At 42.7% G+C, this 16,366-nt stretch overlaps 1 protein-coding gene across 1 annotated transcript; it reads right to left on the bottom strand.

Annotated features, from left to right (window-relative positions):
- Positions 1–1,044: 1,044 nt before the first annotated feature.
- Positions 1,045–7,237, bottom strand: VHL (von Hippel-Lindau tumor suppressor; the record flags this gene model as incomplete). Its single annotated transcript, XM_082663256.1, is given in 4 exon segments — positions 1,045–3,345; positions 4,654–4,776; positions 6,868–7,081; positions 7,085–7,237. Coding segments are annotated over 4 exon segments (687 nt in total). The 3' UTR covers positions 1,045–3,148.
- Positions 7,238–16,366: the final 9,129 nt, after the last annotated feature.

Raw genomic sequence — 16,366 nt, 5'->3', positions numbered from 1 at the left:
TTGGGATCTTCCTGGACCAAGGATCGAACCTGTGTCCCCTGCATTGGCAGGCTGTCTACTTTCACTTACTAATATGCATTTAAATTTCCTCCGTGTCTTTTCACGGTTAACAGCTCACTTTATCTTAATGCTGAGTAATATTCCATTGTATTAGAGTTATTCCATTATATCACAGTTTATGTGTTCATTCACCTACTGAAGGACATCTTGATTGCTTCCAAGATTTGGCAATTATGAACAAAGCTGCTGTAAACATCCATGTGCAAGTTTTTGGACATAAGTTTTCAACTCCTTTGAGTAAATACTAAGAAGCACAATTACTGGATGGTACGATAAGAATATGTTTTGTAAGAAACCACCAAACTGTCTTCCAAAGTGGCTGTACCATTTTGCATTCCCATTAGCAATGAATGAGAGTTCCCGTTGCTCCACATCCTCACCGGCATTTAGTATTGTCAGTGTTCTGGATTGTGGCCATTCTTTTTTTTTTTGGCCATTCTACTAGGTGTGTAGTAGTATCTCACTGTTGTTTTAACTTGCAGTTCCCTGATGATATATAATGTGGAGCATCTTTTCACATACTTAGTTGCCACCTGTATGAGGTGTCTGTTACGGTTGGTTCTATTTTCATGAAAAAAAACAAAAACAAACCACCTGTGTTCCAACTGTGAATGCTTTTTTTCTTAATACTTTTCTGTAGAGCTTAAATTTTTTACAGTGATATTTCATTTTTACGAGAAAAATAAAGCTAAAAGAAACAAAGTTTTAAACAAAATCCAGTGCTGGAAAGAGAAGGGACTGAGAATGAAAGCAGGTTTCTTGCCTTTGTCTATCCACCTCCCCCGCCGCCCCGCCCCCCTTAAGCCTTTAAGCAAACATGGCCTTCACACCTCTCCAAGAAAGAAGAGCCTGGCAAATGACACCACCACACCTTACCTATTTCTTTTACTTAGCACCATTTAATGTATCCAAAAAAGCTTTTTTTAAGTCAAAATAGATAAGATCACAGTTTCTTAAAAGTAATACATTTAATACATTCTTAAGATTTCAAATGAGTACATACATGCTATAGGTTTTCAATCTTCCTTGGACAACACAAAAAACACAGTACTCAAATTGCAAGTTTTGACAGGAACATGAAATCTCATTTTGACACAAAGACAGGTTTAAAAAATAATAAAACCAACACTGAACTAATTGAGCACCAGCAGGCTTCCTTAAATCTCCCATCCTATCCCACTTTCGAAATCATATGGCTGCCTCTGTACCAGCATTTCTTCTTCCCTACCCAACAATTCGACAAAAAAATTAGATAAAAAATTACAGGTGTGTCACTGAATGTACCACAACAGGCTAAAGAAAAAAAAAAAGCCCATTTTACTTGCTGAATGTTGAAAGAGGAGAATAAGATTAGGTGGGAAAACTGTACGGCGTTTGATTCATTCGCTTCACTCTGATATCAGAGCATAGGAACTGTGCTCAAAGGGACTAATAAAGATGCCAAGAAATAGCCCAACGTTATTTATAAAAGGAAGGCTGCACTCATGTCTATGAAGAGCTTATAATACCATGGAAAAATATTTAAGTTATAAAGTTAAATGAGAAAGTAGAATACAAAACTTATACTCAGTATGATCTCAACTACGTAAAACCAAGCCAAAAAAAGGCTAAAAGTTCAAAATGTTAAGTTAGTGGTTGTATTTAAGTAGTGTACCTAATTGGATCTTTTCTCTTCCTTTACTTTTCTGTCTCTTCCAACACTTTCTCTACTGGAGAGTTTTGTTTTTAGTTTTTTGGTTTTTTTAACAATTAGCTACCAAAAAAGGAGGCCTGATAGAAGTATTGAATTTAATGAATTTAAGTCCAGCCTATCAGAAAGGATCTGTACATGTATAAAACTAGAAAACATTCCAGGCTACCCGCTGAATCCACAGTGTGTTAGCAGTAACTTCCAAGAGGCTGGAGGGCTTTGTCCTCTCCTCCAGGCAGGTGCAAAGTGTCACCAGATCCCGCCTGATGAAAAATTGCTGAATCGAACAAAAATGTCATGGATTTACAAAAAGGAACAGAAGTACCCACATTTGGCAAAAACCTATTTATAGTACAGGAGTAGCTTTTTTTTTTTTTTTGCGGTACACAGGCCTCTCACTGTTGTGGCCTCTCCCCGTTGTGGAGCACAGGCTCCGGACGCGCAGGCTCAGCGGCCACGGCTCACGGGCCCAGCTGCTCCGTGGCATGTGGGATCTTCCTGGACTGGGGCACGAACCCGTGTCCCCTGCATCGGCAGGAGGACTCTCAACCACTGTGCCACCAGGGAAGCCCCCCCCCTTTTTTTTTTTAGGAGTAGCTCTTTAATACTATGATTAAACAAGTATCTCCTATCTTCTGTGCACATAGCAAGTTTCAAAAAAGCTATCATCAATAAGAACTGTAGAAAGCTAATCCTGGCTTAGAAACAGAAATAAAACAGCTCTGCGACAACAGTGGGCAGAGAAAAGCCACAACTTAGAAAATTATAAAAACTGCTTTCTATAAAATTGATGCCCTTTAAAACATTTGTTTACTGTGTATACTTTAAGGTCCCCACTACCACCCGCCCTCAAAAAAAAGGGTGAAAACCTCTAACACTCTCTACCAAAGTAGCCACTGGTTTGTTCATTCAATAAACACTGAGGGAAGGCTCATAACGTGCGAGGCACTGGAGTCTCAAAGATCAGACCGCTATGCCCCTGCCCCAATGACATCTTGGTCTCTCAGTGCGGGACGCAGGGACATCACCAACCACAATACAGGAATGAAAAGCAGATGTCACTGCTTTCCTACAACTCAAGAATAAGCTACAATTCTCACTCAATTACTTACACAAAAGTCCTTACACAGAAACTTTCCTGACTCACTAGGAGGCAAAAATGCAACTACTTTACCTTCATAAATACTTCTAGAAGGGACAGGCATTAAATTACATTTTGTGATATTTGCCCTTAAACATCACAGCGCCCAGTAGTGAGGTCAGTTAACTTTCTTTTAAGCAATGGAGCTTTTTGACTCCAAGAATGAGACACTTTGAAGCCGAGAAAAAGTGACCAGTCCTAGGTCTAGATCAAGACTTGTCAGGACTGTCAAAAGCCGAGACCCAGGAGTGTAAATTTCAATTAAAATCTTCAGTCTCCTCTGCCATCCGCTGATTTTCAATATGCTCCTGGGTCAACCGCTCCAGGTCCTTCCACACATTTGGGTGGTCCTCCAAATCTTCGTAGAGGGATCTCGCGATGTCCAGTCTCCTGTAATCCTCAGGCTTGACTAGGCTTCGCACAACCTGGAGGCAGCGCTCTTTCAGGGTGTACACTGTAAGGGCAGAAAACCGACTCTCAGCAGCAGACTCAGGCCCGAGGACAAGGGCTGAGTGAGAGGCTTTGCCAACCGTGGCAACTACATTTGCAACAGCTGGACCTCGCTTTGGACAAAAAAAGTGAGTACATGGGTTGTGGCAGAGTGTAATGTGATGGCCGCAACAGACATCTCACAGTATTCGTGACCCTGTGTAGGAACTTTCCTCGAGAGTGGGCTGGGCCTGGGATGTGCTTTAACTAACTGAATGTGGGCACAGTGACGCTGTGGCGATTCTGGGTCTCAGCCTTAAGAAGCCCTGGCAACGTTCGCTTTTACACTCTCAGGAGCCCTGAGCTACCCAGCAGGAGAGACCATACAAAGAGGGCCAGGCACTGAGATGACCCGGGAGAGAGGTCCAGGCCCCAGCCAACCTGCCAGCAGAAGGCAGTGATCACCAGTGAGCAGAATAACCACCGAGCTGAGCTCTGCCCCGGCTGCAGAATTATAAACAAATAAAATGGTTGTTGTTAGGTTGGGGGTAGCTGTCACACAGCAACAGATAACCAAAGAAGTGTGTAACTGGATTTTGGGGGAACTCAAATCCTATTTTAAACTTACCGGGGAACTTACTCTTTAAAGGTCTCCTTTAAGGCAAAATTTCCTACATTTAACTTACCAGTGCTCACTTCTGTATACCCACTGCCTTAAAGCAGGATCTAAATACACATACTAGTTTGAACCCTACATACACATACTCGTTTGAAGCTGCAGGTATTTGGGTTTTTTTAACCCAACAGATCATCAGTTTCTAAGGGTTCAACCTAATAAAATCACTTGAGTTTTAAACAAGTGGTAAGCTGTGAAGCTAATGTTCAATGTGGTGATTCTTCTTAAAACCCCTGATTGACACAGTGACCTTGACTGGGTTAAATTACACTGAAAGATACAACACTAGAAGTCAATAAATAAGCCATGATATCTCATTCTCTACACCTTTTTTTCTCCTGAGACTCCAGGGCGGAATTCTGCTCCACAGCGAGCGAAACAAAACGCATTCATAATGCTACAATCAAGTATTTTAATTTAGCCCACCCTTGACCAGCCCAAAGAGCTTCTGAGGTACCACGACATCTTTGTCCAACATACAGCATACAAGTAAATTACTTCCACTTTATTCATGGTGGAGAATAGGACACAGACAGGTTGGATACCTTGCTCAGCATCAGGCAAAAATCACTAATGACTGGGCTCCTTCAAGTGGCCTATCCTCTACTTAGGATACAACAGCCTATCTTTTTAAAAAGTAAGATGGAACATCAGTACCTGGCAGTGTGATGTTTGCAAAAATAGGCTGTCCATCAACATTGAGAGACGGCACAAACAGCTCAGTCTGGTTAACTAGGAGCCCATCAGATGTCCCAGCATCTCGGAAGAGCCAAAGATGACCTGTTCAGACAAGCAAAGGTTAAGGAGCCACACACCTATTTCCTTCATCTCCTCACTCTGACACTGAAAATATCTGCCTCTCATTCTGCTTAAATACCATACAAAGCCATTCCAATAATGTTATTTTATTTAGTCCTCACAAAAGATCCAGGTAAAGATGAGAAAAAAAGGTCTGAAAATGACAAGTGACTTGCTCAAGGCAACAGGGACAGTAAGGAGAAGGGCAAGTATTCCAGCGAGGCTCCAAAACCCAGGCCCTTTCTGCTATCGGTGCAAAAGCAAAGTACGGGAACTGCAAATCACACCAAAGGCTGCAAACTAAAAGGAAAGAAAAGGTCACCAGCTCCTCAGAACTGTGCTTCTCAAAAGCAAGAAGATACAAAAACATCACATTGAAAGAAAAAAGCCAGACAGAAAAGGGTACTTTCTGTAGAAAGAGATAAAATTAGTCAATGGTGTGAAAAATCAGAAGAGTGAAAGGGGTAGGAGAGAATTTTCTGGGGTGATGAAAATATTCTAATCTGTAACTTGATCTAGGTGTTGTCAAAACCCATCAAACCCTAAGACATTTGTATTTCACTCTATGTAAATTATACCTGAATTTAAGAAATAAACACATCTTATGCAAAAAAAAAAAAAGAGAGAGAGAGAGAGAGGGGCACTTGGAAGGAGACAAAATTCTAGGGCTAAGATTCTGTTTAAGGAGGGAGGAGGCTGCCTCAGAATAAAAAACAGCATGTGTTCCTGGGGCATAAATTTACTTGAAGATTTGGTGGGAAAATTTAAGAAATGTAAAGTAGGAAGTAATTTTTTTTTCTTGTAGTAACATATACATAACATAAAATTGACTATTAACCATTTTTAAGTGTACAGTTTAGTATCGATAACGTTAAGTACATTCACGTGGTAATTTTTTTTTAATGTTTATATTAAATCAGACACAGATAAATTTTGGAGAAGAATACAAAATTCACACAATTTCCTAGATAAAATAGGAGACTACAGAAATGTTAATGCCTGGAAGAACTGCGTTGTTCCTCATTTAATATTAGCAGAACTTCGGTGGAAAAGTTTGAAGAGCATTATTGAGTATGCGACCCTCAAGGAAAAAAGATCCATTAGGATCCTCCGAGGAAGAGAGTGAAAATTTAACAAGCATTAACTTCTCTGCTTGAAAACCAAGGGAAGATTACTGCCACTTTATGCAGTAAGGCCTAGACAGCCCCAACCTGGGTTATTACAACAGTTTCCTAACTGCTACCAGTACTCTTCCCCCTCCAAACCACTTTGCAACCTGGGTAAGCTTTTCAGTATTAAATCAGGCAATGTCATTTCCCTGCTTAAAAACTTTCAATGGTCCCCATTTCCCTAAGGGTAAGACCACCTTTCAGACTTCCTCTCCCACCATTCCATACCCTCTCCCCTTTCCCAGGCTCCAGGTGTTAGCCCATGCTGTTCACTCTGCCTACAGCTCTCCACTCGGGTCTTGGGTTAGTAAGATCCCATTCATCATGCAGGATTCCCTTTCTTCTCTGCGAAGTTCCAACTCAAAGCACACACCCCTCCCTTTCACTGAGCAGGTGCCCTGCTGTGCTCCGTTCCTATGGCAGCAATTATGACACTGGCTTGTTCTTAACTACTTTGTCTTGTCTCCCCCACTTGACCGCGATCTCCATGAAGGCAGGGACTCTACGCGGACATGGCCCACTGGGCACATCGGAGAATGTGGGATTCTCCCATTCACGGACTGAACAAATGGGCGTGAGGGATGGAATACACGTGGGGTCGATCATCAAATGCAAATTATGCACTCTTAAAAGAAGAATGCTCTGTCACTAGCTGCGTCTACTTGGATCTGTCACAACCTCTCTGGGGCGTCAGTTTCTCGAGTGTAAAATGGTAATAATAATGACAACAGCACCTGCCTCCCCGGATGGGGCGGGAATTCGGTGAGATCGAGCCACCGTTATCGTTGCTATCAGGCCTAGAGCGCTGGGCAGCGCGCTGGGCACAGCTCAGCACCGGGCTCGTTGAGGCCAGGACAAGGGGGCGGCGCGGCCGGGCGCGACTGGGCGACCGCGGCCCGCCTACCTCGGTAGCTATGGATGCGGCGGCCCGTGCCGGGGGGCAGCGTCGGGTAGGGCTGCGGCTCGCCGTCGAAGTTGAGCCACACGGGCAGCACCACGCGCGGGCTGCGGTTGCAGAAGATGACCTGGGACGGCTCGCGAGTGTTCACTGAGCGCAGCATCGGCCGCGGCCGCCCAGCCTCCATCTCCTGCTGGGAGCCGGGCTCCTCCGTGTGGGACTACACCGAACCGCACTGCTCCGCGTCCGCCTCCTCCGCGTCCGCCTCCTCCGCGTCCGCCTCCTCCGCGTCCGCCTCCTCCGCGTCCGCCTCCTCCGCGTCCGCCTCCTCCGCGCCGGTCTCTGCCTCTTCCGCGTTCCCCGCCCTCCCAAGCATTAGCTCCCGGAGCCAGAACTACCCGGGCCTAGCCGCCTTGGGATTCGTTGGCCGCGCGGGGCGGGGCGGGGCGGGGCGTGCGTGCGCGTCCCCGGCAGGCGTGCGTGCAGTTTTCGCGCGCTCTCGGTGGGGGATGGAATACAGCCTGGAAGATGGCCGGCTTGAGGCCGTGCGCATGCGCAGATGGATGCCCTGAGGATTGAGGGTCCCGCTTTCACGGAAGCGGGCGGTGGCGTTAAGCCGTCCTGTGCCAGGATTTCACCTGTAAATTGGATTCTCGTACCTCTCGTACGTTTCTTACACAGCGTTTCTTTAGTTTCATTCATTGTCTTAAGACCTTCATGGTTTTTGCCATATTCTCCCTACCTTCTGCACTATTATTTATTTACTAATTTTCTCATTGATCAAGTTTGTTTTGCCTCCATTTTGGGTCACAAAATTTGAGTTTTGTACAGAAAAGTAGGATAAAGTGAAATTTTCCCAGTCCCCCCAGCCACCTAGAGAGAGTCCCTGGAGGCAACAGGTAACATGTTTTTTTGTCCTTCCTTTCAAAATTATTCTATGCATACGCAAGCAATTAAACACATTTGAGAAGAAATTTTATATCACTACCATCAATGGAAATTCTTTATCATTTGCCATAGAAGAATACAGTGGAACGAATTTAAAGAAAACAAAACAACAGTTACTAAACTTCGTTCTCTGTAAAGGCTCTGAGCCTGCGTGCGTTTTGTTGGTTCAAAAGTCAGCCAAGTGTTAAATGTTAGATACCGAGTGTTAGTTGTCAAACCAACTTCCTTCCCCCTGGACATAATCAGAAAGATTTCCTTTAGGAAACTGAAGAGAGAATAAACTTTCACAATTCAGTCTGTGTGCCCTCTGAAATTCACACCCACCTGGGTTCTCATTCCAGGTTTAGCTTCAGATATGAGATATCTCTGAGCCTTTAATTGCTCATCTTTGAAACTGGCATTTTTAAGAAGTACCTATGTCATAGGAGTGTGGATTAAGTGGAAAAGTGTTCAGTGCCTAGCACATAACAAGCACTCTGCAAATAGCAGCAGTTACTATTTATAAAGATGAGTTAAAAACACTGTCTCTACCCTCAAAATGCTTCTGGGCTACTGGGAAAGCACAGGACATGTAGACTGATTTGTTTTCTTTATTGTGGTTGATGTAGGACATGTAGTTTTATTATTGGTTATACCAGTAAAAGAGCAAGTGGAAGGTGACTAGCTGATCTGAAAAGAATCAGGTAAATCTTCATTAACCCCAGGAGGGGTTAACGTCTGAGATGAACTTTGAATAAAGCCTAAGAGTTCTCCCTTCCCAACTCCCATCATACAAATATCTAGCCTGGGTGTCAGATCAGGCATCATGCCCATTGGGGGACTAGGCAGACCCTGCAGCAGGCACTGATTCCCCTATCCAGTTTGCTTCTCATTGACTAAACTCACTGCCTCCAAGCCCAGGACTCCTCAGTCCTACCACTTACTGAAAACTCACCTGGCGGCCCAGGCCAATAAGGAACACATACTTGTGCCCACAGACCAGCACTATGGCCCTAACATTTAAAATAAACAGCAGGGAGAAGGGTGCAAATAGGCTTTTCTGTTTTTGTTTTTGGCTGCACTCCTAGACAGCTGTTCTCAGTCAAATCCACAAGTAAAGGGGTTTAGGTTTATGATTTTCACCCATCTGAGCAACCTCTTTTTCAGTTTCTTTGGTTGCCTGACATGAAAGCAAACTCTTCTCCACAAACTACATTGAAGAATGGCAACACCATTAAAAATAGGGAAAACTTACTGAGGAAAATGAAATAAAAGGGGGAAAGAGCTATCAAATTATATGCATAGTGTGATGACATTTATGTAAAATGTGTCATTATTTCCTCAGCCAACCCCATTTTCTAGAATATAGTTTTATTACCTTTATAATGAAAACAACTAAATCAATCCTCCCCCAGCTTTTATTGAGATATAATAGACCTAAATCAATTCTTAAGAGCCATGAAGAGGAAAAAATAACCAGACCTACTATGTGCAAAGCGCTATGGTAAAAATTTGAGAAATGAGATGTTTATTTATGAAAGATTAAAACTACAAAGTTTAAACACTCATTTCTTCCTTCATTCTGAGAATATCTGAGGGCCTACTAGGTGCCAGGTGCTGTGCTAAGTGTTGAGAATATTGCAGATAAGTCATGCCTTCACAGCACTTAAATGAGTGTCCCATAATCATCACACAAATAAAAACAAAGTTGCAGTTACCACTAGTGCAACAAAGGAGAGACACATGGTGCTAGGTAAACCTGAAGAAAGATGGTACATGAGTCCCTATAATTAAATTTCAGTGACCTGAAATAGACTCTACTTGGAGAAGCTCAGAAATAGAGTTCAGAGGGTTTCATTTTAGTCAAAGATGAACTTCAAGGAGAAAGAATAAATCTATCAAATGCAAGGCACTCTACTAAGCATTCCACATTCATGAAAGCCATGTCATTATCTCCACTTTACAGCTAAGGAAACTGAAGGGGTTATAAGGGTATAAAGGGGGCGGTCAGAGGAGAGTGCTGGATTAGAGGGGCTCATCATCTGGTGCCTTTGAGAAAATGATGGTATGAGTGAATCTAAGGAGTCTGAGAAATCTACAAAGGAACTAACACCCTGAACCTAGGTAATTCTCCTCTGGGCTGTCCTTGACACCACATTATACAAAGAGACGGCACATCCTGATGGCCTCCAGCAGGATCAAGTGACCAGCAGTGACGCAGACCGCCAGGTTTCTCGAACATTAATGTGGAAATATTTGTGGAGGGAAACCTGAGAAAGACAGGATTTTCTGTTAATCAAAAGCCAATGGCTCAGAGCCATCATAATTCTCAGGATTCATGCAAACATTCCCTTACTCCCAGGATAGTGAGGTGAAACATATCAGTTTAATATGACAGAAATGTCTACATCCCTAAAATGAAAGCAGTTGTGGAGATAAACACAGGTCTTAACAGTGACATTGTATCACTGCAAATGTTTACAAAGATCATTTAAGAGGAAGGAAAACATATTTAGGGTACTCTAAGTAAAAGTAAAGCTACAGGCTATATTGTTCTTAGAGTACATTTTCCACTATTGAAAACCAAACAAGTAGAGAAAAAGAAGAAAATGTACTCAAGTATTTTAAAACAACTGGTGACTTTTTTTTCCCCTTCTACTTTGCTGCCTTTTCAAAATTTTCTTTTAGGGGACTTCCCTGGTGGCGCAGTGGTTAAGAATCCACCTGCCAATGCAAGCGACAAGGGTTCCATCCCTGGTCGGGGAAGATCCCACATGCCGCGGAGCAACTAAGCCTATAAACCGCAACTACTGAGCCTGCGCTCTAGAGCCCGCGAGCCACAACTACTGAAGCCCATGTGCCTAGAGCCCATACTCTGCAACAAGACACCACAATGAGAAGCACGTGCACCACAACAAAGAGTAGCCCATGCTCGCCACAACTAGAGAAAGCCCATGCACAGTAACGAAGACGCAATGCAGCCAATAAATACATTTATATAAAAAAAGTTTTCTTTTAGGATATATTTCGCCTTGTTTATACTTTGACCAATCAAAAAATACAAAGATGTACAATAATAAAGCAAACACTGATAATCTTACCATATAAAGTAAAAAACACATTGTCACTTATTTACTTTTTAAAGTTAAGACAACATAAATGATGAGGCTAAAATACCCTTTGACTTCCACCTTGGTCCCATTTCCCTCCTTCCTCCTCAGAGGCAGTAACTACCATGAGTTAGATGTGTATCTAACCAGGCTATTTTTTTTTTTTCTAAATTTATTTTAAATTTCTAGAGTTCACTCTTTTTGGTGGATAGAGGTGTGTTTTGACAACATGCATAGTCATGGAACGATCACAACAATCAACATACAGAACAATCCACCCTCTCCCACCCCCCAAAGAGAATGTGATGAAACCCTACCCCCAGGCTTAAGTCTTGACACCCACTGACCCATCAGTCCTCCGTCCCTATAGTTCTGCCTTTTCCATAATGTCACATAATGGGACCACACAGCATGTAACATTTTGAGTCTGGCTTTTCACTTAGCATGGTGCATTTGAGATTCATCCATGTTGTAGAATGTATCAAGTTTCTTTCTTTCCATCACCAAGTGGTAGGCCACTGCACTCACCAGTTAAGCAACATTGAGCAATCACGAATAAAACTCCTATAAGCATCTGCATACAGGTTTTGTGTGTGTGTGTGTCTATAAGTTTTCACTTCTCTTAGGTGAGACTCATCTAGGGATGAGATTGCTGAGACATACAGTAAGTGCATGTTTAACTTCGTGAGAAATTGCTAAATTGTCTTCCCAGAGTAGTCATATCATTTTGCATTCCTACCAGCAATGTATGAGTGTTCCAGTCACTCCACATCCTTGCCTGCACTTATTATCAGGATTTTCTTCTTTTTGAAAAATTTTACCCATTCTAATAGATTGCGTATGGTATTTCGATGAGGTTTTTATTTTTATTTCCTAATGACTAATAATGTTGAACGTCTTTTCATGAGCTTGTTTGCCATCCTTTTGTCTTTGAAGTATCAGTTCAAATCTTTTGTCCATTTCTTTATTAGCTTGTTTTCTTACGTTTGAGTTTTGATAGTTCTTTTATCCAGGACAATTTTTATTCATGATGGTGAGGCGACTGAGAATAATCTGCATTCAGAAAAGCTGGGGATAGTATTTAACCTCTCTGAACTCCTAGTTTCCTATGGTTCAAATCAAAACAGCTATCCTGGCAACATCTTAATTTTATCATAAAAGGATAAAACATGTTTAAATTTTAAAAACTGAACGATTTAGTAAACAGATTAAAATGTAAAGTATAACTTTATCATCATCGGTGAGGGTGAAATGTTAGTATGACAGAACTCTAAGTACATAAGTTGAAGTGACACACTGGGGACAAAATAAACGGTGGTTTAGCATAACACTGTTTATGGACCGAAATGACCTATGAGCAAAGACATGTATAACTTGAGAATAAAATCCCAGTTTCTGGAGCCTGACCAAATAAGGTCTTTCAAAAGAGGGAAACCGAGAGACAGCTAGGGAAAGTGCCAGAGTTGATTAAATTCTTTAGGCAAGACTTCCAGAAAATATAACACACAATTCAGTCTTCAGAGAAAGGAAGCTGGAAGAAGTGAAACTTGACAACATAGACATCAATGCAAACAGTGTTTGCCAGACACAGCCAGGAAAACCCCTGAAGCCTTCTTTACCAAAGGAAGGACGGGGAAGAGGCAGGTAAGACTAACGTGAGTATGTAACAGCTTAAAAATTATCTAATGGGGCTTCCCTGGTGGCGCAGTGGTTAAGAATTCGCCTGCCAACCTACCTAAGGAGACAAAAGATCTGTATGCAGAAAATTATAAGACACTGGTGAAAGAAATTAAAGATGATACAAATAGTTGGAGGCATATATCATGTTCTTGGATTGGAAGAATCAACATTGTGAAAATGACTCTACTACCCAAAGCAATCTACAGATTCAATGCAATCCCTATCAAACTACCAATGGCATTTTTCACAGAACTAGAACAAAAAATTGCACAATTTGTATGGAAACACAAAAGACCCCGAATAGCCAAAGCAATCTTGGGAAAGAAAAACGGAGCTGGAGGAAGCAGGCTCCCTGACTTCAGACTATACTACAAAGCTACAGTAATCAACACAGTATGGTACTGACACAAAAAACAGAAATATAGATCAATGGAACAGGACAGAAAGCCCAGAGATAAACCCATGCACACATGGTCACCTTATCTTTGATAAAGGAAGCAAGAATATACAATGGAGAAAAGACAGCCTCTTCAATAAGTGGTGCTGGGAAAACTGGACAGCTACATGTAAAAGAATGAAATTAGAACACTCCCTGACACCATACATAAAAATAAACTCAAAATGGATTAAAGACCTAAATGTAAGGCCAGACACTATCAAACTCTCAGAGGAAAACATAGGCAGAACACTCTATGACATCAATCACAGCAAGATCCTTTTTGACCCACCTCCTAGAGAAATGGAAATAAAAACAAAAATAAACAAATGGGACCTAATGAAACTTAAAAGCTTTTGCACAGCAAAGGAAACCATAAACAAGACGAAAAGACAACGCTCAGAATGGGAGAAAATATTTGCAAATGAAGCAATGATAAAGGATTAATCTCCAAAATTTACAAGCAGCTCACGTAGCTCAATATCAAAAAAACAAACAACCCAATCCAAACATGGGCAGAAGACCTAAATAGACATTTCTCCAAAGAAGATATACAGATTGCCAACAAACACATGAAAGGATGCTCAACATCACTAATCATGAGAGAAATGCAAATCAAAACTACAATGAGGTATCACCTCACACCAGTCAGAATGGCCATCATCAAAAAATCTACAAACAAATGCTGGAGAGGGTGTGGAGAAAAGGGAACCCTGTTGCACTGTTGGTGGGAATGTAAATTGATACAGTCACTATGGAGAACAGTATGGAAGGTCCTTAGAAAACTAAAAGTAGAATTACCATATGACCCAGCAATCCCACTCCTGGGCATATACCCTGAGAAAACCATAATTCAAAAAGAGTCATGTACCACAATGTTCACTGCAGCTCTATTTACAATAGCCAGGACATGGAAGCAACCTAAGTGTCCATCGACAGATGAATGGATAAAGAAGATGTGGCACATATATACAATGGAATATTACTCAGCCATAAAAAGAAACGAAATTGAGTTATTTGTAGTGAGGTGGATGGACCTAGAGTCTGTCATACAGAGTGAAGTAAGAAAGAGAAAAACAAGTACCGTATGCTAACACATATATATGGAATGTAAAAAAAAAAAAGGTCATGAAGAACCTAGGGGCAAGACGGGAATAAAGACGCAGACCTACTAGAGAATGGACTTGAGGACACAGGGAGGGGGAAGGGTAAGCTGGGACGAAGTGAGAAAGTGTAATGGACATATATACACTACCAAATGTAAAACACAGCCAGTGGGAAGCAGCCACATAGCACAGGGAGATCAGCTTGGTGCTTTGTGACCACGTAGAGGGGTGGGATAGGGAGGGTGGGAGGGAGGGAGACGCAAGAGGGAAGAGATATGGGGATATATGTATATGTATAGCTGATTCACTTTGTTACAAAGCAGAAACTAACACACCATTGTAAAGCAATTATAGTCCAATAAAGATGTTAAAAGAAAAAAAAAAAGAGGGCTTCCCTGGTGGCGCAGTGGTTGAGGGTCCGCCTGCCGATGCAGGGGACACGGGTTCGTGCCCCGGTTCGGGAGGATCCCACGTGCCGCGGAGCGGCTGGGCCCGTGAGCCATGGCCGCTGGGCCTCCGCCTCCGGAGCCTGTGCTCCGCAATGGGAGAGGCCACAGCAGTGACAGGCCCGCATACCGCAAAAAAAAAAAAAAAAAGAATCCGCCTGCCAATGCAGGGGACACGGGTTCGAGCCCTGGTCCCGGAAGATCCCACAGGCTGCGGAGCAACTAAGCCCATGCGCCACGACTACTGAGCATGGGCTCTAGAGCCTGCGAGCCACAACTACTGAGTCCACGTGCTGCAACTACTGAAGCCCACACACCTGGAGCCCATGCTCCACAGCAAGAGAAGCCACCGCAATGAGAAGCCTGCGCACCGCAACGAAGAGTAGGCCCTGCTCGCCACAACTAGAGAAAGCCCGCGTGCAGCAACGAAGACCTAACACTGCCAAAAATAAAATATATAAAATAAGTTTATATTAAAAAAAAAATTATCTAATAGCACTGAAGTAGGAACGAGAAAGGAAGTTTTAGATGTGGTTATACCACACTTGGGAGTGAAACGGTTAGAGCAGTCTGAGGCAGGCAGGTCTAGGTTCAAGGTCCAGCACCTTTCCTTACTTTGTACGACTCTGGACAAGTTTCAGCCTCTCTAAAGAACTGCATGGAGGTAAGAACGCCTACTTCTTAGGGCTTGAGGACTAAATGAAACAGAGTACATGGACTTCCCTGGTGGCGCCGTGGTTGAGAGTCTGCCTGCCGATGCAGGGGACGCGGGTTCGTGCCCCGGTCCGGGAAGATCCCACAGGCCGCGGAGCGGCTGGGCCCGTGAGCCATGGCCGCTGAGCCTGCGCGTCCGGAGCCTGTGCTCCGCAACGGGAGAGGCCACAACGGTGAGAGGCCCGTGTACCACACACACACACACAAAAAAGAGTACACAAAGCACTTAGCACATCTAGCACGTGGTAACACTCAATAAGTTACAGACAATACTAGTTACATATCCGTGAGCGAGCCGAGGCTCATTTTATAAAGGGGGTATTGACAGTTACACAGGAAAGCACTCTGACACCTCAAAGTGCCAGGTAAGCAGGAGGAGTTACCTCTACTGGAGGAGGTCAAGCTCACTGGTTCCCACTGGTTCCCATGCCAATTGCTCTCCTTATAAGCAGCAGCTTACCATTAGCAACATGGTATTTAGGGCACTAACTTTTTTAGAAATATTACTTTGATATCAACAAATTAACAGAATGTCTACAGGACCATAAAAATATTTATCATTTTCACATCATCTAAGGAAGGGTTTTTCTGGCTTCTATAGATTATCATCACTTTTGCCTCTATTACTATCTTACTATAGTCCTTGCACATAGTAGGAACTTAGTATCTGTTAAACTGACTGCAGAGCACCGGATAATCTAAAACTTGAACTTTACAAGTACTTATTTATCTCAGAAAGGATAGAGAAGATATTATGAATAATGAACTCAAGCGATTGTTAGATCACCTCAGATGAGCTCAATAATGTTGAAAAACAGCACTTACCAAAGTAAAGGAGGTCAGTATTGCCTCCATTGTAATACCACATTTTTAAGTGAAAATACTACTTAAAATGGTCTTCCAAAGGTCTAAGCACGGATCTAAGCTCAGATGTGACAATGCAAAGCAGCTTGAGCTCTGCCAAGTCACTTCAATTGCTATTTACTGACTACCTGCCTTTTGCAAGGTACCCAGCTGAGCAACACAGGCAAAGGCACTGATGTACACTGTACGATGCAGACACCAAGGCAGAGAACAAGATCAAAC

Source organism: Grampus griseus (genome assembly GCF_964374135.1).
Source record: "Grampus griseus genome assembly, chromosome: 10".
NCBI classification, from domain to species: domain Eukaryota; kingdom Metazoa; phylum Chordata; class Mammalia; order Artiodactyla; family Delphinidae; genus Grampus; species Grampus griseus.
Note: the sequence above shows the minus strand (reverse complement) of the source record. Positions and strands in the feature narration are given on the sequence as shown.